Source organism: Salvelinus alpinus, chromosome 4 (genome assembly GCF_045679555.1).
Source record: "Salvelinus alpinus chromosome 4, SLU_Salpinus.1, whole genome shotgun sequence".
Taxonomy (NCBI): Eukaryota; Metazoa; Chordata; class Actinopteri; order Salmoniformes; family Salmonidae; genus Salvelinus; species Salvelinus alpinus.
The window spans coordinates 30,560,502-30,584,698 of NC_092089.1; the positions used below are offsets into that span (position 1 = coordinate 30,560,502).

General features: G+C 45.3%; 1 protein-coding gene across 6 annotated transcripts; it reads right to left on the bottom strand.

The window, feature by feature from the left end:
• Positions 1-376: 376 nt before the first annotated feature.
• Positions 377-24,169, bottom strand: LOC139572296 (aryl hydrocarbon receptor nuclear translocator). Of its 6 annotated transcripts, none has more exons than XM_071394963.1 (20): positions 23,866-24,169; positions 22,793-22,886; positions 22,558-22,602; positions 22,395-22,439; positions 21,511-21,724; positions 21,121-21,334; positions 19,275-19,377; positions 19,127-19,192; positions 17,250-17,335; positions 15,131-15,207; positions 14,909-15,043; positions 14,519-14,745; positions 9,775-9,897; positions 8,960-9,041; positions 8,529-8,725; positions 8,257-8,431; positions 7,593-7,764; positions 7,335-7,471; positions 3,903-7,211; positions 377-3,405 (listed from the first exon to the last, which is right to left on the bottom strand). In XM_071394963.1, the coding sequence occupies exons 1-19, from the start codon at positions 23,900-23,902 to the stop codon at positions 7,128-7,130; spliced, it is 2,313 nt and encodes a 770-aa protein (XP_071251064.1). In that variant the 5' UTR covers positions 23,903-24,169; the 3' UTR covers positions 377-3,405; positions 3,903-7,127. The 6 variants fall into 6 exon arrangements, with proteins under 6 accessions (XP_071251064.1, XP_071251063.1, XP_071251065.1 ...); XM_071394962.1 differs by having other exon boundaries at positions 7,593-7,767; XM_071394964.1 differs by lacking the exon at positions 23,866-24,169 and adding an exon at positions 23,018-23,683 and having other exon boundaries at positions 7,593-7,767.
• Between the last annotated feature and the right edge of the window lie 28 nt (positions 24,170-24,197).

Genomic DNA, 24,197 nt, shown 5'->3' on the forward strand with positions numbered 1-24,197 from the left:
CATGGCTAATTGGGTGAATGTCAGTGACACAACAAGAGAAACTGCTGATGCACAACCAGATTTCTAAATGTCACCTTGTGTGTTCTACTATTGTAACTCTCAACAGTAAGTTGAGACCCCGACTGAGTTCCTAAAAATATTTTTTCTTTCTCCTTTTTTTTTGCAGGCCTACAAAAGCCAATCCATGTTGTAGGCTGATGGGGGTGTATTACATGTTTACATGCTCATAGTAAAGCACTTGCCTGCCAACTCGGAATGTGCTGCTTGTGTGTGACCTCTCAGATAAGGTCATGTGGTTTAACCCCTGCTTTAAGGCCTATGGTGCTGGCGGATGATGCTGGCTGATGATGCTGGCTGATGATGCTGCTCTTCAATATTCCACCAAAATCAACCTTTATTGAAAGTGCATATATTCAGCATGGTACAATACACTTTTCAAATGAAGTACAAGGTAATGAAATGCTGACGCCAACATTTGGCTGGGGCCCACAGCCATAGACAGATCCCTGACTGGCACACAGGAACGGGCAACACCGTCCATAACATACATATGACAAAACAAATGCCCAGTCTTTCAACTGTTCAGAATAGATGTCGTGAGAGAACAAAACATGGCAGTCTTTTAACTGTTGTGTGTGAAACGTCATAGCCCTAGTCTGGTACGGGTACCAGTCTGTTTAGCTATCATTCCCCTCCTTGCCACTCTTTTTATGCTAAACATCTTTGGCATATGACACAGAGTACAAGGTACCCAGGCTATCATAGCCCAGGGTCAGACCCAGGGGCAGACCTGAATAGATGGCAGTCTTTTAAATGTTGTTAGTGAAACGTTATAGCCCAGGGCCAGACCTGAATACATGGCAGTCTTTTAAATGTTGTGAGTGAAACGTTATAGCCCAGGGCCAGACCTGAATACATGCCAGTCTACACCCCCTAGAGTCAATGTCCGCGCCCCCGCTGAAATCTAATTAGCATAATACAAAAATCCCCTCCCTCTGTTTAAAGATGTACTATTAAGAAATCACTCCGCCATTTCCTGGTTGATAAAACTCTAATAGTTCACCTAATTTCAGTTTATGACAAAACTAGCAGTCATTGTGTAGAGAATCATAGTACCACCTAAACTGCTGTGAAATATTTTTTCAATAACCAAAAATATTGATTCTGTACAAAACTGAAAGTAAAAGATGCAAAAATAGCACACATAGAACAGATCTACCGCTTCTTAGACTTGCTTTCATGAAAGATATATGAGATCTATAACTCATATTTCTATGTGAATTTGGTCAGGTTGCCCAAAAAATTACATATTGTAGCTTTAAGCTAGAGATATGTAGCCTTTTGGATGGGCTGCGTCTCAATTCACCACATCCGCCAATGGCGTCCTTCCGCATCTGCGGTGGAAGGTGACCAAGCTACTGTTTGTCAGACCATGAGACATGGCGAAAAATGTTCTTCTCACAAAAACGTCTGTAGAGTCCGAACGGTTTGGCCAACAAACTAATATGAACCCTTGTCACGATCGTTATATGGTGGAAGAGAGGAGGACCAAGGCGCAGCGTGATAACAATACATCTTCTTTTAATTATAACGAAGACGAAGAACACTATACAAACTATACAAAACAACAAACGAACGTGACGCTATAAACAAATAGTGCTGACACAAATACTACACATAGACATAGACAATAACCCACGAACTACCCAATGAATATGGCTGCCTAAATATGGTTCCCAATCAGAGACAACGATAGACAGCTGTCTCTAATTGAGAACCAATCTAGGCAACCATCGACATACATACACCTAGACTAGACTAGACACTGCCCCATAAACATACAAAACCCCTAGACAATACAAAACACATACATCCACCATGTCACACCCTGACCTAACTAAAATAATAAAGAAAACAAAGATAACTAAGGCCAGGGCGTGACACCCCTTTATGGAAAGATGATAGTCTTACCAACATGATGGTGTTCTCAGTTTTCTACGACCCCCACAAGTCAGTATCACCGATCTGCCAACTTCTGTCTGTAGCTTCGGAACAGTTTGGGCTACTCACCAATGAATGGAAGTATATATGGAAGTATACGGAACAAAAATATAAACGCAACATGCAACGATTTCAAAGAGTTTGCTGAGTTACAGTTAATTAAGGAAATCAGTCAATTGAAATAAATAATTTAGGCCCTAATCTATGGATTTCACATGACTGGGCAGGGGCGCAGCCATGGGTGGGCCAGGAAGAGCATAGGCTCTCCTACTGGGGAGCCAAGCCCAGCCAATCAGAATGAGTTTTTCCCCACAAAAGGGCTTTATTACAGACAGAAATACGCCTCATTCTGGCTATGGATACGGAGAACATCAACACAATAACATCAACACACCAGAGGATATACTTCCACTGGACTTGGGGCTCTGCTGGGAGTTTACCTCATATTTAGATTTTTTTATTCTGCTTTGCCACTAAAATCATAATAAACACTGAGAACTAAATGATTGTGTTATTGTTGTTTTTGTTATGCGTATTACTATTATTAATAATAGGGGAAAGGGGCAGTTCAAAAATTAACCCAAAAAAGTTCTTCAAAATGTTCTCTGAGGATCCATTAAAAGGGGTTCTTTAAAGAACTCATAGCGGTTCACCCACACTTTAAATTTGAAGAACCCCTAAAGGATACTCCAGGAACATTTTATTTTTAGAGTGTAGGACAAACACTTTAAAACAAACTTCCTTTTGATGTATTGTTTGACTATCTTCCCCCCCCTCCCCATTAACTGTTCAGAAAAGGAGTTGTGAGAGAAACATGAGTATCAATAAAGATGCCAGCCACATTCCTGATACTTTGAAGCTTGAGCCCTTCCCTTTCTCCGTGCTGCCACATCCTGCAGCGTTATTGTCGGGCTTGCTCCCCTCGCGGTTCCCCTCGAAGTGGACCGGCACACACCTGTTCTCCAGCACCTCACATGCCAGGATCAAATGCTTGGTCTCTTCCCGCACGCTGGACACGCCGCAGGTCCCAGTCTCACTCCTCACTGTTAGAAATGTGAACGGGCTTTGGCTGATGCACAGGTTCCCCTGGTACGTCTTTCCCCCAGAGCTGGAGCAGACCGCGTCCACCCTCTCCCGGTCTTTGGGATGGAGGAAGGACTGCGTGGGTCTTGAGCAGTCATTTTCTTCACGTAGATACTTCTCCCACGCGTTGCGGTCCGTCGTTAACGGGGTATTTGGACGCACATGTCGGTATAGGAACTTTTCATGGCAGTTATTGCATCGGGACCGTTGGCAGGGTTCGACATTACTGTAGCCACTCACCCCCAGGTTGCCCAGCAACAGGCAGATGGAGAGAGAGAGGATGAGAAGTTTAAGGTTCTTCATCCTTCAGAAGTCTTGAAGCTGCAGAGAAACAAATAGCTCAGTGAGTGAAGTTGCTTGTAGGCCCCCCCCCCCTTTATTTTTAAAATCTATCACAGATGCCCCTCTGGATTTAAATATGCACTGGAACTGAATGGGGCCGTCCCTATCTGATCCCTGGCTCCCTGTCACTCTCTGACCCCGTTAACACTCAGAGCTTCTACAACTGTTCTACAACCCATTGGTTATTCAATCAAAATGAAATATATAATGTGAACAGGATCTCTCTTCCTCCCATCTACAATCAAACAGGGTTCCAAAACAGGCCATTGTTTACACGTGCACATTTAATCTGTCCATATTAGTAGGCAGGCTGTCTGCACGAGGAAACTATTCACACACAGGAAGGGCTTGAGTTTGACTCACACACAGCTCTCTGTGCCTTAGGTCTGCTGGTAAAAGTTGAATCATACTACTATTTACACACGTATCCCTATCTAACACACAGAGATATGGGTATACATTAAGTTGTACATTACCTGAATATGGATCCGTAATGTCTGCTGCAGTGTGTCTCTGTAATGGAACTCTGTTCCAGATTGGTGGAGAATAACTTCAGCCCTCAGCTCACACGTCTCATTCTTTTATTTTCCTTACTGGACTGTAGACGGTTGTGTCCCCATGTGTACGTAACGTCCTGCTGCGTGTCTGCGTCACAGTGTGCATGTCTGCATGTCAGAACGGGTTAGTGTGTGTGTCCACGGAGCTAGTTAAAGGCAGGGGTTTTGCAGTGTTGCCTTTATTCTCTGTTGCTGAAGGGATCAGGTTTCAGCTGAAAATACTGTCCAGTGGGGAGGATGGGTGGGACTAGCGTATGTAGCATGTAGCGTATGTAGCATGCATGTGTGCGACTAAGATTTGTCAATACATGCTCTTCAAGACCTGAATGAGTTAAATTAGTGTTTGTTAGTGCTGGGCTAGAACAAAAGCCTGTTCACCCTGTATCTCTCCATGGTTGGTGACGCTGATGGTGTTCTTTAGCCATCTAGTGTTCGTCCATTGGTACTAAACACATCTAACGACAGAGTCTGTGGAACAACTAGCCTATGATGAGCCAAACGATGAGGGAGAATGAGAGAAGCTTATTCTAAAAAGAGCAAGCTTTCACTACGTAAGCTTCCTATCGTTCTGTTTTTGTTCCTCTCTTACGTAGTGAAACCATCTGTGTTTCTATAGATGGACACAGGATGGATGGATTTATGGACTATATCTCTGTTCCTCTCTTGTGTAGGTGGAGACCATGTGAACATACTGAACATCCTAAAGACTGTTGAGGACAAAGTCATGGGTTTTATGCATATGACTCAGACCTCATTTCAAATGTGAATTTTGAGTATGTGTTATATAAATATTTTTCTTCTGTGTATTTTGGTATTTCCAAATACACAACCTAAAACAAATACTTTTATTTTAACGTTTATTTGTAAAAACCAAGTAGTTGACCAAATTGTATTTGAAAGTGTTTTGAAATACTATTTAAATACCTGGGAGTGTATTTGAGTCAGTGTATTTGAGTACTTCAAACACAATCCAATATTAAACTACTTGTTTTTTCAAATAAAAGGTTATCTGAATACTTGTTTTGAAATGTATTGAAAAGTAATTTAAATACCTGAAATAGTGTTATAACCCAGGTCTGATGACTAGGCCTACACATTTTATACATAGGAGTGACGTTGTACAATCATCACATTTCTCAAAAGGAACAGTTCAAATGTTACAGTCCCCCGACCCCTAAAATAAACAAATATCCACCCACAAGTTCTTGACAATATAACAATTTAACAGAAAAACCAAACATTTCACTTTCTCTTGTTTAACATTTCATATACATATATATTCCTATATTTGTGTATCTGTGTGCGCTATATAAACTGCAGCTCACATCATTGTAAAAACCTGGACAGGGAGCAACCAAAGTGGTTTAAAACAATAACAAGACAACAGTCATCAAACTGCCATTTCCATCGTGTGACTATTGACACATGATGGGTTTACATACAATTCACATGTTTCGGCATGTCTGTGAATTACGCTCACAGACATGTATACATTACCGGACTTAAAATGAAAGGCCTACACAATACAATTTTTGTATTTCAGAACCTTAAAATTCACAGCCCTCTGTTGCCCAATCAGAATTCTTAATTCCCTGTATAAGAGTGTTATAGTGACTTACTAAACATCACAATCGATTTCAGAAAACAAATGTTGTGTTTGATTTAGATCATATTTATGAATGTCAAACTATCTTGATAAGGATGAACTTTGATTGAATCAACTGCAAAAAAAATAAAAAGTGTATTAATTGCCAAACTCACAATCAACATCTACTGCTTATTGATTATTGATTATTGGGTCATGTGTTTGGAACATGATTAGGATGACTTGAATTTCAGGCCAAACATCATGGCATGATTCTGTGTCATGTTGAATGAGGAATCTTGTCAGTTCTAAACAAGACCTTTCTGTCCTGAACAAGATGCCCTGATCAATATACATAAAAAACAACCTATCACGAAGTAGCAATGGAGAGGGCTACAAAACAGGGAGAGCCAATCAAAAGGCCAGAAAATAAAAACATGTTGGGGAAAATTTCAATCAATCAAATCATTACTATTTTCTGTGTATTTCCATATTCAAGAACAATAATCAAGATAAAAACATGTAGGACAGCAATAAAGAATGGCTTTAAAAAATAACATCATTCCTGCTCGTAAATTATTGCTTTCCAATGTCTTTTTTCATTTTCCTAGTGTAAGTAGAAAAAAACACACTTGGGAGGGTGATTGAGGAAGAGCGTGAGAGGAGGAAGAGTGTGCTGGGTAACCCTGGGCAACAGAGGAAGGAATACAAACGAGTGAGAAAGGGACCCTGGGATTGCTGTGCATTCAGGTTGAGATCAATAAAGTTATACAAACACCTCCAGTAGACATATAACTGTATATAAACACTTGACTTATATACTGGGTATATGTAGGAATAGATCAGGTTCTAGTTTCATATCCCCCTCTTCCCTTTACTAGTCATAGACATCTCTCTCCCCCTCTATTCCACCTGAAACCACCATAACCACATTCATAGGTGACATCGTCAATGTACACTGTGTACAAATATAAAAGTGTTTGTACAGTGTTCGTATAAATCTGCCCAAAGTTTAAAAAGCCTGCGTGAGGACAGTGTCCTTTTGAACATGCTAAGGGTCGCTAAGCTAAAACAGCGAGGGGAGCAGATAGAGGATATTCACAGGCTTCAGATCAGAATATTCCTATATATATATATTCCCACATATTCCCCCAAAGCTGTAGATCACCTGGATTGCCTGAGACTTCAAGTGAATGATTGGACTGATCTATCCATATGATGTACAGACCAGTGGAGCAGCACAATCCACTGGCTGTGGAGCTTGGGCAGTGCTGGCTACAGATGTGTCATTTTACATTTGCCCATCATTGAACCCTGAATCTCTTCTCTCTCTCCCCCTTTCACGTGTTTATTGAACCTGCATTTGCCTACCTATACTTGATTTCACTCTTTCTTTTCCCTGATTAACTCGCTCTCTCCATCCTGGCAGTGCAATCATCTGACCGATAATTAGACATGCTCTCTTTGGATCACGAAAGGCGAAGAAAGAGAGCAAAAGTGCACCAAATGAGAGAGGAGACATTTGAGAGACAGAGGTAAGTGGAAGAGTGTATGTGGGGTCACTCGTCGAAAGAGGGGTAGATGGGAATCTCAAAGTCATCGTTGTTGAAGTTGGCCGGCTGGTCCAGCATGGCGAGAACATCCTAGAGAGAGAGAGCGAGAGAGATTTAACTTCAAAGCAACATGACAACACATAACAAAAGGTACAGATGGAGACATGGGGAAGAGAAAGGCAGATTGATATAGGTAGAGGGAGAGAGACTTACAGGGAAGATGTCAGGCTGGTTGTTCTGTGCGTGGGGGTGCTGCTCTGCGCTGTTCTGAGCTTGCTGCTGGCCCTGCCACTGGGGCCACACTGCCTCCGCTGCCCTGGAGGGGAACTGCTGCCCCGACCCCAAGCCATCTATAAGAGATAGGACAATGTGCGAGTCAGTATCTAACTACACCAGCATACACAAACACATAAAAACACTCTACTGTAGTTGTTGACACACAGACACGCACACTCTCTCAGGGTCACGTACCATATCCGTTGGTATTGAGGCTGGCGCGGGGGTTGATATTTGGGTAGTTAGCCCCCGTGGTGGGGGTCGGAGCGGCAGTGGTGGGCATCACCCCAAATGAGGAGGAAGAGCCCCCCACAAAACTCCCCATGGCAAACTGGGGAGACAGAGTCTTCCCTGCCTGGGGCGCCACCTGCTGGGCGGGTGGTGAAAACCACCATGTTATTATTCACACTTTATGAACGTACAAGGTTTCTGTTATGCATTTACTGTTGAAACTGTCTGGGTGTGATACTCAAAACAGAGATTACACAGGGGATAAAAGATGAGGTCCTTTACAACGCTAAGATACAGAGATGCAAGAACCTCAGAGCACTCATCCCCATCACGCCAGCTACAGATGTAGGATTTAAATTTGACAACCCTGTTCAAGGAAAACTGTCCTGCAATGCAGCCAATTTTAAACTTGTATTGTATTTGAGTTTTAAAAAAAGCTTCTGACATTTGTAATTTCCACAAAAAAATTATAATCCACAAAATAATTCATATTTCCTGTTGCTGCAGGAATATTTTCCTGCTGTAGAAAAGTCTTAAATTAAGATTCTAAATCTGTAGCACTTTGGGCAACAACAGAGGATCTAAACTTCAGGCTGCAGCTTCTACCTGCAGCTGCCAGCTGTCTCACCTGGTTGTTGAAGAGGGGTCTAGCCCCCGCCGCTGGCCCCGGCCAGCCCACCGCTGCCCCTCCCTGTAGGGGGCTGCTGTTGGAGGGGGGTGCCCCGTTCTGACGGGACATCTGAGCCAGCATCTGGCCTGCGGAGTGGGATGGCTGCACCATCTGAGGGGCCATCCCTACTGACCTGGAATTAGTTCATAACAGGAAATTACAATCGCTTATTCAGTATACATTGCCCTTAGATCAGTTTAAAACAGTACAACAGAGGCTAGTGGTCATACCTGCTGTATGTGTCGTTGGAGCGGTTGGCAGTGGTGTAGTTGTTGTTGTCCTGAGGGTAGATGGGTACTCCGGGGGCAGAGGTGGAGGGCAGGAACTTGGCCTGGTCTGGGTTGGGGTACATGGAGGGGTGCATCTCTGCCTTGTCCATGGTCTTACTGTGGTCAGTTCCAGCTGCGGTCACGGCCTGGACAGGCATCTGACATGGACAATGGTCAACCAGCGGTCAATACTCACTAAAGGCTTGGAGGTAGGTACAACAATACAACTTGTCCATGTTACAGCGAACAATAGAACGGTCTCGCCCCCAAGACATCACACATACAGTTGAGATAAGCACAGGATCAAGCAGCAGTGCAGCGCCGCTGGATGGAGGGCATGTTGTGGGGTTAAGGCCCCAGTTAGGTGTGTGTTTAGTCAGTGCTAGTCTTACCTGTGGAAGTGTAACCTGTCCTGCCTCGTACAGACCATCTCTCCCTCCTCCCCCCAACTCTGCTTGCTGCTGCTGCAACTGCCTGGAAAGGGGGGGAAAGGGAGAGAGACAAAAGAGAGGGAGAAAAGAGAGTGAGTGGTAGAGAGTGGTAAAGGGAGAAAAGAGGGAGTGGTAGAGAGTGGTAAAGGGAGAAAAGAGAGGGAGTGGTAGAGAGTGTTAAAGGGAGAAAAGAGAGGGAGTGGTAGAGAGTGGTAAAGGGAGAAAAGAGAGGGGGTGGTAGAGAGTGGTAAAGGGAGAAAAGAGGGAGTGGTAGAGAGTGGTAAAGGGAGAAAAGGGGGAGTGGTAGAGAGAAAAAAAGAGTGTTAGCAGTGACAACAGAAAATATAATTTTCATCAAGGCCCTCCACCGCTGTTGGGGAAACCAAAACACCTGCCGACCAACAGCACTTGCCCCACCACCAGTCACTATGGTAACCAAGAAGAAAAGAGAAGAGGGGAGAGGGATCGTTACCAACACCTTGGTCATGATGAATATCTTACTGCTGTTGAGGAGGGAGAGGGATGGGGAATCACCCAAAAACAGAAAGGCCCGGTCAAATCAAGTAACAATCCACAGCCCTTACCAAGGGGTGAACTCTGGACCAGAGAGAACAGGAACATCAAGTAACAATCCACAGCCCTTACCAAGGGGTGAACTCTGGACCAGAGAGAACAGGAAAATCAAGGGAACAAGAGAGAAATAGAGTTGTAGTCTCCAGTGAAGCAGCAGCAGCCCCAGCTGACCCATGCCAGAGGGGGGGTTGAGGGGGTCTCACCTGGCAGCCACCTGCCCTGGGCTGTGGGACACAGGGGGGAAGTTAGGACTGCTCTCCCCCAGCGAGGGGGGCAAAGACACCCCCGAGGACGAGGGGGGGGTGAGGGTGTCCTGAGTTGAGGTTCTACTGGCCCACAACAAAAACAAGGGGTGAGGAGGAAAGGAAGGGAGAGAAAGATATGGAGGGGAGGTGAACATACTGACAAACACACATCCTGGAAGAGATGACATCACATTTCCTAAGGTGGCTCAACAGATTGGTCAGACAGAGTGGAGATGTTCAGATGTTGAGGTGGAAGAGAGTTGTGGTGTCTATGTGTTGTAGGCGTCTCACACTCAGGTGACTTGCGTTGGTGCAGACAATACGTGTGTGTGTGTGTGTGTGTGTTAGTACTTGAAGTTTGAGTTGGTGCAGATGTGTGTGTACGTGTGTGTATGTGTGTGTGTACCTACATGGTGTTGGTGCAGATGATGTGGTTCTGTGTGTGTATACAGCAGGTACTTGACGTTGGCGTTGGTACAGATGATGTGTGTCTGTGTGTGTATACAGCACGTACTTGACGTTGGCGTTGGTACAGATGATGTGTGTCTGTGTGTGTATACAGCAGGTACTTGACGTTGGCGTTGGTACAGATGATGTGTGTCTGTGTGTGTATACAGCACGTACTTGACGTTGGCGTTGGTACAGATGATGTGGTTCTGTGTGTGTATACAGCAGGTACTTGACGTTGGCGTTGGTACAGATGATGTGTGTCTGTGTGTGTATACAGCAGGTACTTGACGTTGGCGTTGGTACAGATGATGTGTGTCTGTGTGTGTATACAGCAGGTACTTGACGTTGGCGTTGGTACAGATGATGTGTGTCTGTGTGTGTATACAGCAGGTACTTGACGTTGGCGTTGGTACAGATGATGTGTGTCTGTGTGTGTATACAGCAGGTACTTGACGTTGGCGTTGGTACAGATGATGTGTGTCTGTGTGTGTATACAGCAGGTACTTGACGTTGGCGTTGGTACAGATGATGTGTGTCTGTGTGTGTATACAGCACGTACTTGACGTTGGCGTTGGTACAGATGATGTGTGTCTGTGTGTGTATACAGCAGGTACTTGACGTTGGCGTTGGTACAGATGATGTGTGTCTGTGTGTGTATACAGCACGTACTTGACGTTGGCGTTGGTACAGATGATGTGTGTCTGTGTGTGTATACAGCAGGTACTTGACGTTGGCGTTGGTACAGATGATGTGTGTCTGTGTGTGTATACAGCAGGTACTTGACGTTGGCGTTGGTACAGATGATGTGTGTCTGTGTGTGTATACAGCAGGTACTTGACGTTGGCGTTGGTACAGATGATGTGTGTCTGTGTGTGTATACAGCAGGTACTTGGCGTTGGTACAGATGATGTGTGTCTGTGTGTGTATACAGCAGGTACTTGACGTTGGCGTTGGTACAGATGATGTGTGTCTGTGTGTGTATACAGCAGGTACTTGACGTTGGCGTTGGTACAGATGATGTGTGTCTGTGTGTGTATACAGCAGGTACTTGGCGTTGGTACAGATGATGTGTGTCTGTGTGTGTATACAGCACGTACTTGACGTTGGTACAGATGATGTGTGTCTGTGTGTGTATACAGCAGGTACTTGACGTTGGCGTTGGTACAGATGATGTGTGTCTGTGTGTGTATACAGCACGTACTTGACGGGTTGGTACAGATGATGTGTGTCTGTGTGTGTATACAGCAGGTACTTGGCGTTGGTACAGATGATGTGTGTCTGTGTGTGTATACAGCAGGTACTTGACGTTGGCGTTGGTACAGATGATGTGTGTCTGTGTGTGTATACAGCAGGTACTTGAAGTTGGCGTTGGTACAGATGATGTGTGTCTGTGTGTGTATACAGCAGGTACTTGGCGTTGGTACAGATGATGTGTGTCTGTGTGTGTATACAGCAGGTACTTGAAGTTGGCGTTGGTACAGATGATGTGTGTCTGTGTGTGTATACAGCAGGTGACTTGGCGTTGGTACAGATGATGTGTGTCTGTGTGTGTATACAGCAGGTACTTGACGTTGGCGTTGGTACAGATGATGTGTGTCTGTGTGTGTATACAGCAGGTACTTGACGTTGGCGTTGGTACAGATGATGTGTGTCTGTGTGTGTATACAGCACGTACTTGACGTTGGCGTTGGTACAGATGATGTGTGTCTGTGTGTGTATACAGCAGGTACTTGGCGTTGGTACAGATGATGTGTGTCTGTGTGTGTATACAGCACGTACTTGACGTTGGCGTTGGTACAGATGATGTGTGTCTGTGTGTGTATACAGCAGGTACTTGACGTTGGCGTTGGTACAGATGATGTGTGTCTGTGTGTGTATACAGCAGGTACTTGGCGTTGGTACAGATGATGTGTGTCTGTGTGTGTATACAGCAGGTACTTGACGTTGGCGTTGGTACAGATGATGTGTGTCTGTGTGTGTATACAGCAGGTACTTGACGTTGGCGTTGGTACAGATGATGTGTGTCTGTGTGTGTATACAGCACGTACTTGACGTTGGCGTTGGTACAGATGATGTGTGTCTGTGTGTGTATACAGCAGGTACTTGACGTTGGCGTTGGTACAGATGATGTGTGTCTGTGTGTGTATACAGCAGGTACTTGACGTTGGCGTTGGTACAGATGATGTGTGTCTGTGTGTGTATACAGCAGGTACTTGGCGTTGGTACAGATGATGTGTGTCTGTGTGTGTATACAGCAGGTACTTGACGTTGGCGTTGGTACAGATGATGTGTGTCTGTGTGTGTATACAGCAGGTACTTGACGTTGGCGTTGGTACAGATGATGTGTGTCTGTGTGTGTATACAGCAGGTACTTGACGTTGGCGTTGGTACAGATGATGTGTGTCTGTGTGTGTATACAGCAGGTACTTGACGTTGGCGTTGGTACAGATGATGTGTGTCTGTGTGTGTATACAGCAGGTACTTGCGTTGGCGTTGGTACAGATGATGTGTGTCTGTGTGTGTATACAGCAGGTACTTGACGTTGGCGTTGGTACAGATGATGTGTGTCTGTGTGTGTATACAGCAGGTACTTGACGTTGGCGTTGGTACAGATGATGTGTGTCTGTGTGTGTATACAGCAGGTACTTGGCGTTGGTACAGATGATGTGTGTCTGTGTGTGTATACAGCAGGTACTTGACGTTGGCGTTGGTACAGATGATGTGTGTCTGTGTGTGTATACAGCAGGTACTTGACGTTGGCGTTGGTACAGATGATGTGTGTCTGTGTGTGTATACAGCAGGTACTTGACGTTGGCGTTGGTACAGATGATGTGTGTCTGTGTGTGTATACAGCAGCGTACTTGACGTTGGCGTTGGTACAGATGATGTGTGTCTGTGTGTGTATACAGCACGTACTTGACGGGGTTGGTACAGATGATGTGTGTCTGTGTGTGTATACAGCAGGTACTTGACATTGGCGTTGGTACAGATGATGTGTGTCTGTGTGTGTATACAGCAGGTACTTGGCGTTGGTACAGATGATGTGTGTCTGTGTGTGTATACAGCAGGTACTTGACGTTGGCGTTGGTACAGATGATGTGTGTCTGTGTGTGTATACAGCAGGTACTTGACGTTGGCGTTGGTACAGATGATGTGTGTCTGTGTGTGTATACAGCAGGTACTTGGCGTTGGTACAGATGATGTGTGTCTGTGTGTGTATACAGCAGGTACTTGACGTTGGTACAGATGATGTGTGTCTGTGTGTGTATACAGCAGGTACTTGACGTTGGCGTTGGTACAGATGATGTGTGTCTGTGTGTGTATACAGCAGGTACTTGACGTTGGCGTTGGTACAGATGATGTGTGTCTGTGTGTGTATACAGCACGTACTTGACGTTGGTACAGATGATGTGTGTCTGTGTGTGTATACAGCAGGTACTTGACGTTGGCGTTGGTACAGATGATGTGTGTCTGTGTGTGTATACAGCAGGTACTTGACGTTGGCGTTGGTACAGATGATGTGTGTCTGTGTGTGTATACAGCACGTACTTGACGTTGGCGTTGGTACAGATGATGTGTGTCTGTGTGTGTATACAGCAGGTACTTGGCGTTGGTACAGATGATGTGTGTCTGTGTGTGTATACAGCAGGTACTTGACGTTGGCGTTGGTACAGATGATGTGTGTCTGTGTGTGTATACAGCACGTACTTGACGTTGGCGTTGGTACAGATGATGTGTGTCTGTGTGTGTATACAGCACGTACTTGACGTTGGCGTTGGTACAGATGATGTGTGTCTGTGTGTGTATACAGCAGGTACTTGGCGTTGGTACAGATGATGTGTGTCTGTGTGTGTATACAGCAGGTACTTGACGTTGGCGTTGGTACAGATGATGTGTGTCTGTGTGTGTATACAGCAGGTACTTGACGTTGGCGTTGGTACAGATGATGTGTGTCTGTGTGTGTATACAGCAGGTACTTGACGTTGGCGTTGGTACAGATGATGTGTGTCTGTGTGTGTATACAGCACGTACTTGACGTTGGCGTTGGTACAGATGATGTGTGTCTGTGTGTGTATACAGCAGGTACTTGACGTTGGCGTTGGTACAGATGATGTGTGTCTGTGTGTGTATACAGCAGGTACTTGACGTTGGCGTTGGTACAGATGATGTGTGTCTGTGTGTGTATACAGCAGGTACTTGACGTTGGCGTTGGTACAGATGACGTGTGTCTGTGTGTGTATACAGCACGTACTTGACGTTGGCGTTGGTACAGATGATGTACTCTATCTCCTCAGAGAAGGGGTTCTGGAAGGTGAAGGAGCTGGTCCTGATCCAGAGCCAGTCTCTGGTCTTGGACAGAAAGCGGAACATGACGGACAGCACCTGACCCTTCAGCTTGACCACCTGCTGGAAGCTGTCTCTCAGCAGACCCTGGTCCTCAGGGTGGGCCAGCTCCAAGACGTTCTTACCCAGCAGTTCCTGGCAAACACACACACACAGGCGCCAACACACACACACAGAAAAAGTTAGATCAAGCTTACAGCTGTCACACAATTTAAACACATACTGTATTCTGATAGACTATGAAATGCGATGCTGGGTGTTTGTCCTACTCTAGCCCCAGGCTGTGAGTGAGACCTACCTGAGGCTGGTAGCCCACTGTGGCCATGCAGCGGTGGTCTACGAAGGTAAAGAGGCCCTGGCAGTTGTGACGAGAGATGAACTCCACCGGAACGCTGATGCTGTTTATGTCTGTGTCGCTCAGGCAAGAGGTCACCTAGACAACAAGGGGAGAACAAGCGTATGCAAGATGGTCGTTCCATGAGCCCATCCAAACATTGGACATTAAGTTGTCCCATCTTACCTGAAGTCTACCGATGGCGACTAGACAGTAGCGACTCCCCTGAATATTGTCTGCTTCCTCATCTGTTAGATTCACCCCTGAAATGCGCGCACGCAAACACACACAGACATTGGACTCAGTATGCAGCAGTAGTGTATACATTGGATATATGCCGGGAAAGTGGAGTCGCAATTCAACGGCTGAGACACCAGATGTATGTGGCAGGGTCTACAGGAAATCACGGACTACAAAAAGAAAACAAGCCACGTCACTGACACCGACATCACCCTTCCAGACAAACTAAACACCTTCTTTGCCCGCTTTGATGATAATACAGTGCCACCGTCGCGGTCGACGTGAGTAAAATATTTAAACGTGATAACTCTTGGAAGGCTGCTGGCCCAGATGGCATCCCTAGCCGGGTCCTCAGAGCATGCGCAGGCCAGCTGGCTGGTGTGTTTACGGACATATTCAATCGCTCCCTATCCCAGTCTGCTGTCCCCGCTTCAAGATGGCCACCATTGTTCCTGTACCCAAGAAGGCAAAGATAACTGAACTAAATGACTACCGCCCCGTAGCACTCACTTCTGTCATCATGAAGTGCTTTGAGAGACTAGTCAAGGATCATATCACCTCCACCTTACCTGACACCCTAGACCCACTTCAGTTTGCATACCGCCCCAACAGGTCCACAGACGATTCAATCGCCATCACACTGCACACTGCCCCAAGAGAAATACATATGTAAGAATGCTGTTCATTGACTACAGCTCAGCATTCAACACCATAGTACCCTCCAAGCTCACAATTAAGCTTGATGCCCTGGGTCTCAACCCCGCCCTGTGCAATTGGGTCCTGGACATTCTGACGGGCTGCCCCCAGGTGGTGAAGGTAGGAAACAACATATCCACTTCGCTGACCCTCAACACTGGGGCCCCACAAAGGTGCGTGCTCAGCCCCCTCCTGTACTCCCTGTTCACCCACGACTGCGTAGCCATGCACGCCTCCAACTCAATCATCAAGTTTGCAGACAACACAACAGTAGTGGGCTTGATTACCAACAACGACGAGACGGCCTACAGGGAGGAGGTAAGGGCACTCGGAGTGTACTGTCAGGAAAATAACCTCTCACTCAACGTCAACAAAACAAAGGAGATGATCGTGGACTTCGGGAAACAGCAGAGGGAGCACTACCCTATCCACATCGAAGGGACAGCAGTGGAGAAGGTGGAAAGTTTTAAGTTCCTCGACGTACACATCACAGACAAACTGAAATGGTCCACCCACACAGACAGTGTGGTGAAGAAGGCGCAACAGTGCCTCTTCAACCTCAGGAGGCTGAAGAAACTTGGCTTGTCACCCAAAACCCTGACAAACTTTTACAGATGCACAATCGAGAGCATCCTGTTGGTCTGTATCACAGCCTTGTACGGCAACTGCTCCGCCCACAACCGCAAGGCTCTCCAGAGGGTGGTGCAGTCTGCACAACGCATCACCGGGGGCAAACTACCTGCCCTCCATGACACCTACAGCACCCGATGTCACAGGAAGGCCAAAAAGATCATCAAGGACAACAACCACCCGAGCCACTGCATGTTCACACCGCTACCATCCAGAAGGCGAGGTCAGTACAGGTGCATCAAAGCTGGGACAGAGAGACTGAAAAACATATTCTGTCTCAAGGCCATCAGACTGCTAAACAGCAATCACTAACTCAGAGAGGTTGCTGCCTACATTGAGACCCAATCACTGGACAATTTAATAAATGGATCACTACTCACTTTAAACAATGCCACTTTAAATAATGTCACTGCAATAATGTTTACATATCTTACATTACTCATATCATATGTATATACTTTATTTTATACCATCTATTGCACCTTGCCTATGCCGCTCGGCCATCGCTCATCCCATCCATATAATTATATGTACATATTCTCATTTACCCCTTTAGATTTGTGTGTATAAGGTAGTTGTTGGGGAATTGTTAGATTACTTGTTAGATATTACTGCACTGTCGGAACTAGAAGCACAAGCATTTCGCTACACTCACAATAACATCTGCTAACCATGTGTATGTGACCAATAAAATTTGATTTGATATAAGAGCTAAGCCATAGGTTAGTTAGTTAGTTACCTGTGGGGGGCCAGGACTTGATGTATCCAGTGCAGTGGACCACCACATACTGAGGCTCCCCATCCTTGGGTGGACCCAGACCATTCCTACAAGGAAGAGCACTACCAGTCAAGGCATAGTTCACTATACATTGCATTCGGGAAAGTATTCAGACATCTTGACTTTTTCGACATTTTGTTAAGTTAAAGCCTTTTTCCTCATCAATCTACACACAATACCCCACAATGACAAAGCAAAAACACGTTTTCAGAAATGTTTGCAAATTTATAAAAAAACTGAAATATGACATTCACATAAGCAATCAGACCATTTACTCAGTTGTTGAAGCACCTTTGGCAGCAATTAGAGCCCAGAGTCTTCTTGGGTATGACGCTACAAGCTTGGCACACCTGTATGAGGGGAGTTTCTCCCATTCTTCTCTGGAGATCGTCTCAAACCCTGTCAGGTTGGATGGGGAGCGTCGCTGACCAGCTCTTTTCATGTTTCTCCAAAGATGTTCGATCGGGTTCAAGTCTGGGCTCTGGCTGGGCCACTCAAGGACATTCAGAAACTTGTCCCGAAGCCACTCCTGCGTTGTCTTGGCTGTGTGCTTAGGGTCGTCGTCCTGTTGGAAGGTGAACCTTCGCCGCAGTCTGAGCTCTCTGGAGCAGGTTTTCATCAAGGATCTCTCTGTACTTTGCGCCGTTCATATTTGCCTCGATCCTGACTAGTCTCGTAATCCCTGCCGTTGAAAAACATCCCCACAGTATGCTACCACCACGATGCTTCACCGTGGGGATGGTGCAGGTTTCCTCCAGACGTGACGCTTGGCATTCAGGCCAAAGAGTTCAATCTTGGTTTCATCAGACCAGACAATCTTGTTTCTCATGGTCTGAGAGTCATTTAAATGCCTTTTGGCAAACTCCAAGCAGACTGTCATGAGCCTTATACTGAGGAGTGGCTTCCGTCTAGCCACTCTACCATAAATACCTGATTAGTGGAGTGCTGCAGAGATGGTTGTCCTTCTGGAAGGTTCTCCCATCTCCAAAGATGAACTCTGGAGCTCTATCAGAGTGACCGTCGGGCTCTTGGTCACCTCCCTGACAAAGGCCCTTCTCCCCCGATTGCTCAGTTTGGCCGAGTGGCCAGCTCTAGGAAGAGTCTCGGTGGTTCCAAACTTCTTCCATTCAAGAATGATGGAGGCCACTGTGTTCTTGTGGAACTTCAATGCTGCAGAAATATTTAGTTACCTTTCCCCAGATCTGTCTCTGGTACCTCGACACAATCCTGTCTCTGGTACCTCGACACAATCCTGTCTCTGGTACCTCGACACAATCCTGTCTCTGGTACCTCGACACAATCCTGTCTCTGGTACCTCGACACAATCCTGTCTCTGGTACCTCGACACAATCCTGTCTCTGGTACCTCGACACAATCCTGTCTCTGAGCTCTATAGACAATTCCTTCAACAACGTGGCCTGAATTTTGCTCTGACATGCACTGTCAACTGTGGGAACTTTTATAGACAGGTGTGTGCCTTTCCAAATCATGTCCAATCAACTGAATTTACTACAGGTGGACTCCAATCAAGTTGTAGAAACATCTCAAGGATGATCAATGGAAACAGGATGAACCTGAGCTCAATTTCGAGTCTCATAGCAAAGGGTCTGAATACTTATGTAAATAAGGTATTTCTGTTTTTTTATTTATAATAAATGTGCAAACATTTATAAAAACCTGTTTTCGATTTGTCATTATGGTATTGTGTGTAGATTGATGAGGAAAAATGTGTATTTAATACATTTTAAAACAAGGATGTGGCATAACAAAATGTGGAAAAAGTCAAGGGGTCTGAATACTTGCACTTTTTACAGTAAAATATATAAGAATTATCTCACCTGTTCCTGCTCCGCAGGAAATTCAATCTGTTCATAGACATGGGCTCCACTGGACACGAACCACATCTACAAACATACACATTTCAGAATACACACTCCCAACACAGGTGCATACAGCCATATACACATGCAAGCTCATCACACACACCTCATCCTACATATGAAGGATCGTCTGGCTCCCATACACATCCTCACGGAGGACTGCTGTCCCTCCTTCTTAACTGTTCCTGTCTTCAGGTCTAACATCCTCCCTGAGAAAGAGAGGGAAGGGTCGTTACTCACAGTCATTAGTGTTGTGTGTGTCTCCTACCTGTATTATAACTCTCTGCAGTACAGAGCTGCTCCTGTAGTTCATCTGTACCACCTGTATTATAACTCTCTGCAGTACAGAACTGCTCCTGTAGTTCATCTATACCACCTGTATTATAACTCTCTGTAGTACAGAACTGCTCCTGTAGTTCATCTGTACCACCTGTATTATAACTCTCTGCAGTACAGAGCTGCTCCTGTAGTTCATCTATACCACCTGTATTATAACTCTCTGTAGTACAGAGCTGCTCCTGTAGTTCATCTATACCACCTGTATTATAACTCTCTGCAGTACAGAACTGCTCCTGTAGTTCATCTGTACCACCTGTATTATAATTCTCTGTAGTACAGAGCTGGTCCTGTAGTTCATCTGTACCACCTGTATTATAACTCTCTGTAGTACAGAGCTGGTCCTGTAGTTCATCTGTACCACCTGTATTATAACTCTCTGCAGTACAGAGCTGCTCCTGTAGTTCATCTGTACCACCTGTATTATAACTCTATGTAGTACAGAGCTGCTCCTGTAGTTCATCTGTACCACCTGTATTATAACTCTCTGCAGTAGAGAGCTGGTCCTGTAGTTCATCTGTACCACCTGTATTATAACTCTCTGCAGTAGAGAGCTGCTCCTGTAGTTCATCTATACCACCTGTATTATAACTCTATGTAGTAGAGAGCTGCTCCTGTAGTTCATCTGTACCACCTGTATTATAACTCTCTGCAGTAGAGAGCTGGTCCTGTAGTTCATCTGTACCACCTGTATTATAACTCTCTGCAGTACAGAGCTGCTCCTGTAGTTCATCTGTACCACCTGTATTATAACTCTCTGCAGTACAGAGCTGCTCCTGTAGTTTATCTGTACCACCTGTATTATAACTCTCTGCAGTACAGAGCTGCTCCTGTAGTTCATCTATACCACCTGTATTATAATTCTCTGCAGTAGAGAGCTGCTCCTGTAGTTTATCTATACCACCTGTATTATAACTCTCTGCAGTACAGAGCTGCTCCTGTAGTTCATCTATACCACCTGTATTATAATTCTCTGCAGTAGAGAGCTGCTCCTGTAGTTTATCTATACCACCTGTATTATAACTCTCTGCAGTACAGAGCTGCTCCTGTAGTTCATCTGTACCACCTGTATTATAACTCTCTGCAGTAGAGAGCTGCTCCTGTAGTTCATCTGTACCACCTGTATTATAACTCTCTGCAGTAGAGAGCTGCTCCTGTAGTTTATCTGTACCACCTGTATTATAACTCTCTGCAGTAGAGAGCTGCTCCTGTAGTTCATCTGTACCACCTGTATTATAACTCTCTGTAGTACAGAGCTGCTCCTGTAGTTCATCTGTACCACCTGTATTATAACTCTCTGCAGTACAGAGCTGCTCCTGTAGTTCATCTGTACCACCTGTATTATAACTCTCTGTAGTACAGAGCTGCTCCTGTAGTTTATCTGTACCACCTGTATTATAACTCTCTGTAGTACAGAGCTGCTCCTGTAGTTCATCTGTACCACCTGTATTATAACTCTCTGTAGTACAGAGCTGGTCCTGTAGTTCATCTGTACCACCTGTATTATAACTCTCTGTAGTACAGAGCTGCTCCTGTAGTTCATCTGTACCACCTGTATTATAACTCTCTGCAGTACAGAGCTGCTCCTGTAGTTTATCTGTACCACCTGTGTGTACCTGTATTGTTATTCTCTGCAGTAGAGAGCTGCTCTCGTAGTTTGTCTCCGTCGTCCGGGTGGAGCTGGTCGTAGAGTGAGGAGCCTAGCCAGTCGGACTGTGATTGGTTAAGAACAGGGGTCAGGGAGTCTGACACGTAGACGACCCGTCCACTCTCACACGACACCACAAACAGGAAGCCATCAGCAGCTTCCAGGATCAGGTGTTTCAGCTCCTACAAAGAGAGGCATGGGGGGGAGAGAGAGGAAAGGAGAGGTAGAGGAGAGAGAGAACAATGGAGGGAGAGATGACATGGAAGATACACTCAGTTATTATTATATGATAACATTTTTCCCTTTTCATCCCTCAGCCCCCTCTCCCCCCTTTCCGTCCTCCCTCTCTTTCTCTAACCTGGTCGGTGAGGAAGGATGGTTTGTATGTCCCATCTGCTGCAGTGTTGCCGCTCCCTCTCAGAGACTTCATGTGGGACACGGCCATGCGCAGGATGGTCAGCTTATCTGGTTTCCGTGCCAACGCGCTACAGGTGGGAACCATGTCCGACAGCTCTGTGATGTAAGCAGTCATCTTATTCCTCCGCCGCCGCTCAATCTCACTGTGGTTCTCCCTGGAGCGAGGGAATGAGGGAGGAGAGGAAGAGAGGAGAGTAGGAAGGACAGAGATGGGGTAGAGATGGGAGAGCAGGGGGAGGAGCGACAGACATGGAGTAGGAGAAGGGACAGGGATGGGGTAGAGATGGGGATAAATAGGAAGGGCAGAGAGGAAGAGGTAGAGGAGGGACGGGGCAGGAGAGAAAGAGGGAGGGATATAAATGGGAAGAGGTGGGCAGGTAGGTGGACAACATGGAGTAGAGTTTAGTGTTGGCGTAACCAAATTATATTTTCAGATTAGGATGAGGTAGGTGGAACAAGCATGGATTGATAAATATAACAAGGAGTGAATGATCCATCAATAGGATAGATAAATGTAGAGATCGAGATAGAGAGAACCTGGTCTTTCAAAGCGAGACGGAGTGATAGAGGAGAGGAAGTGCTGAAAGAAAAAGACTTCAGAGATCCTGAGAGAGAGAAGCAGAGAGGGAAGGAGGGAGAGAAAGGGGTTGTGCTCAGAAGAAAGGGATTGATAGGAGTGAACAGGTGTCCCTGAGCTCAGGGGTTAGTAGTAGTGACAAGAATCACAGTGGTGTGATAGGGATTCTGGTGTCTCGGGATGTGTGCATGCAGAATATCTGTATTATACACACGCACAAACACGCACCAACAACCGCCTTATTCTACCTGGCAAATCGCTCTTTGTCTCCTCCTCCTCTGTCGTCATCACACCTGGTCAAAGACAGAGAAGAAGATCTGTCATCAAAACAACCAACACAATACAGTCAGATCAGATAGAGAGGGAGAGATGAGAGAGCAAGAAAGAGCGAGAGACAGGTGTCAGTCCTACCTGAAGAGCTTGCTTCCATCATCATCATCATCATCGAAGTCTGGCCTGTGAGGAAGTAGACAGAATCCATGTTTGTAAAGTTAACACCAAAGAATGGATCAACAACTTATCGGTGTGATTCTGATTCTGCACCTATGGACAACTTCTACCCTGTGCTGTCATAGCTATAGACCGTCTGTTAAAGTTATGTGACATAGTGATTGACTGATTCATTGGCATTGTATACTATACTCACGCAGCTCGCCTCTTATTGGACCCTTTTGGCACAACAGCACTGCTGCTTGCCTGGGCCCCACCGGCTCCCAAACCCAGAGAATCATCTGGTATGTCTGCCACACACACACAGACAGACAGACAGACAGAGATAAATTATGCAACGTAACGTTACACGATGCTACAAGTGTATCCACTTCAGTAACACAACTGTTTGTTTAATTTATTTAGCCATAAACATATCTACCGGGACATATGTTGTTCCAGACAGCCATGTAGCACACCTGAGTCAACTAACGTTAATCAACCAATCGTAAGAATTGATTAGACGAATAAAATGAAGGTGTGTGAATGCTGGATTGAACCATGCACCATGTAGCTCTCCAAGCCAGAGCGTGTGACCACTGCAGTTGTGAGTATAGCGAGCTAGCTATTGCCTCTCTGGTAATGAAACTGGCTATGCGTTAACTTACCTGGCCACAAAGCTAGCTAGCTAACAAATACTGTAGCTACAACTAACTCGCAAGCTATGCTAAGCCAAGCAGAACAAGCTAACTGTTAGCTGGCCAAAAAAGCTAATCGTTCGTTCAAAATAACACTTGTTTTGATGAAATATCGACACAAACTAGCTAGATAGTTAACTAGCTAACTTATCTGAGCATAACCTACGCAAGTCTGTCACCTAGCAAGCTAGCTAAAAATGATTACTAGCTAACTAGCTAAGCTAACATGGCGAGTTGGCTACATTAACCTCAGGTCATGCCAGCTAAATGTAAGACAAGCTATTTGCCAAGGTTGGTAGCTAACTTGCTAACTACGATTTTGCAAGAAAGACAGAAACGTCAATAGCTAGCTAAGTAGCTAGCTAGTTAAATTATTCAAGTCAAATGTCAAAGTCAAATATCCAGTTAGCTTGCTTTCGCTGGGCAGTTAGCTTAGCCCCAGCTGAGCTATCTAGCTCCATAATGCTGTCATCAGACGCAATCGGGAGAAAGTGACAGATTCGGTCAAAGGGCCATGGATCGCCAATTTTCCATCTGCATTATCACCTGTAACATTTGAACTTATTTCCACAAGCGTAAAACTTTACTGTACCTGGGTTAGAAGAGTCCATGTCCGGGTTGAATAACATAAACAAACCAAATTACAGTAAACTGCGGAAATTTCCTCAGTCCACAATCCTATTTCCTCTCAGATTTACCGATTTGAACTATATCAGCAAATAAAGAGGCGACGTCATGACTCGTGTTTCTTCATCATCAGCCAGTGGGGGAAATTACTAAATAAGAACGAAAGTATCTATTTTCCTGTTTTCCCCGTTTAAAAACCATCTAGATCCAAGATGGCGTTCACGGCTAACAGCAATAACTGTATAGGCGCCCAAGACTGCTCTAGCTATGTAACACTTTTCTTCAATCACTAGCGGG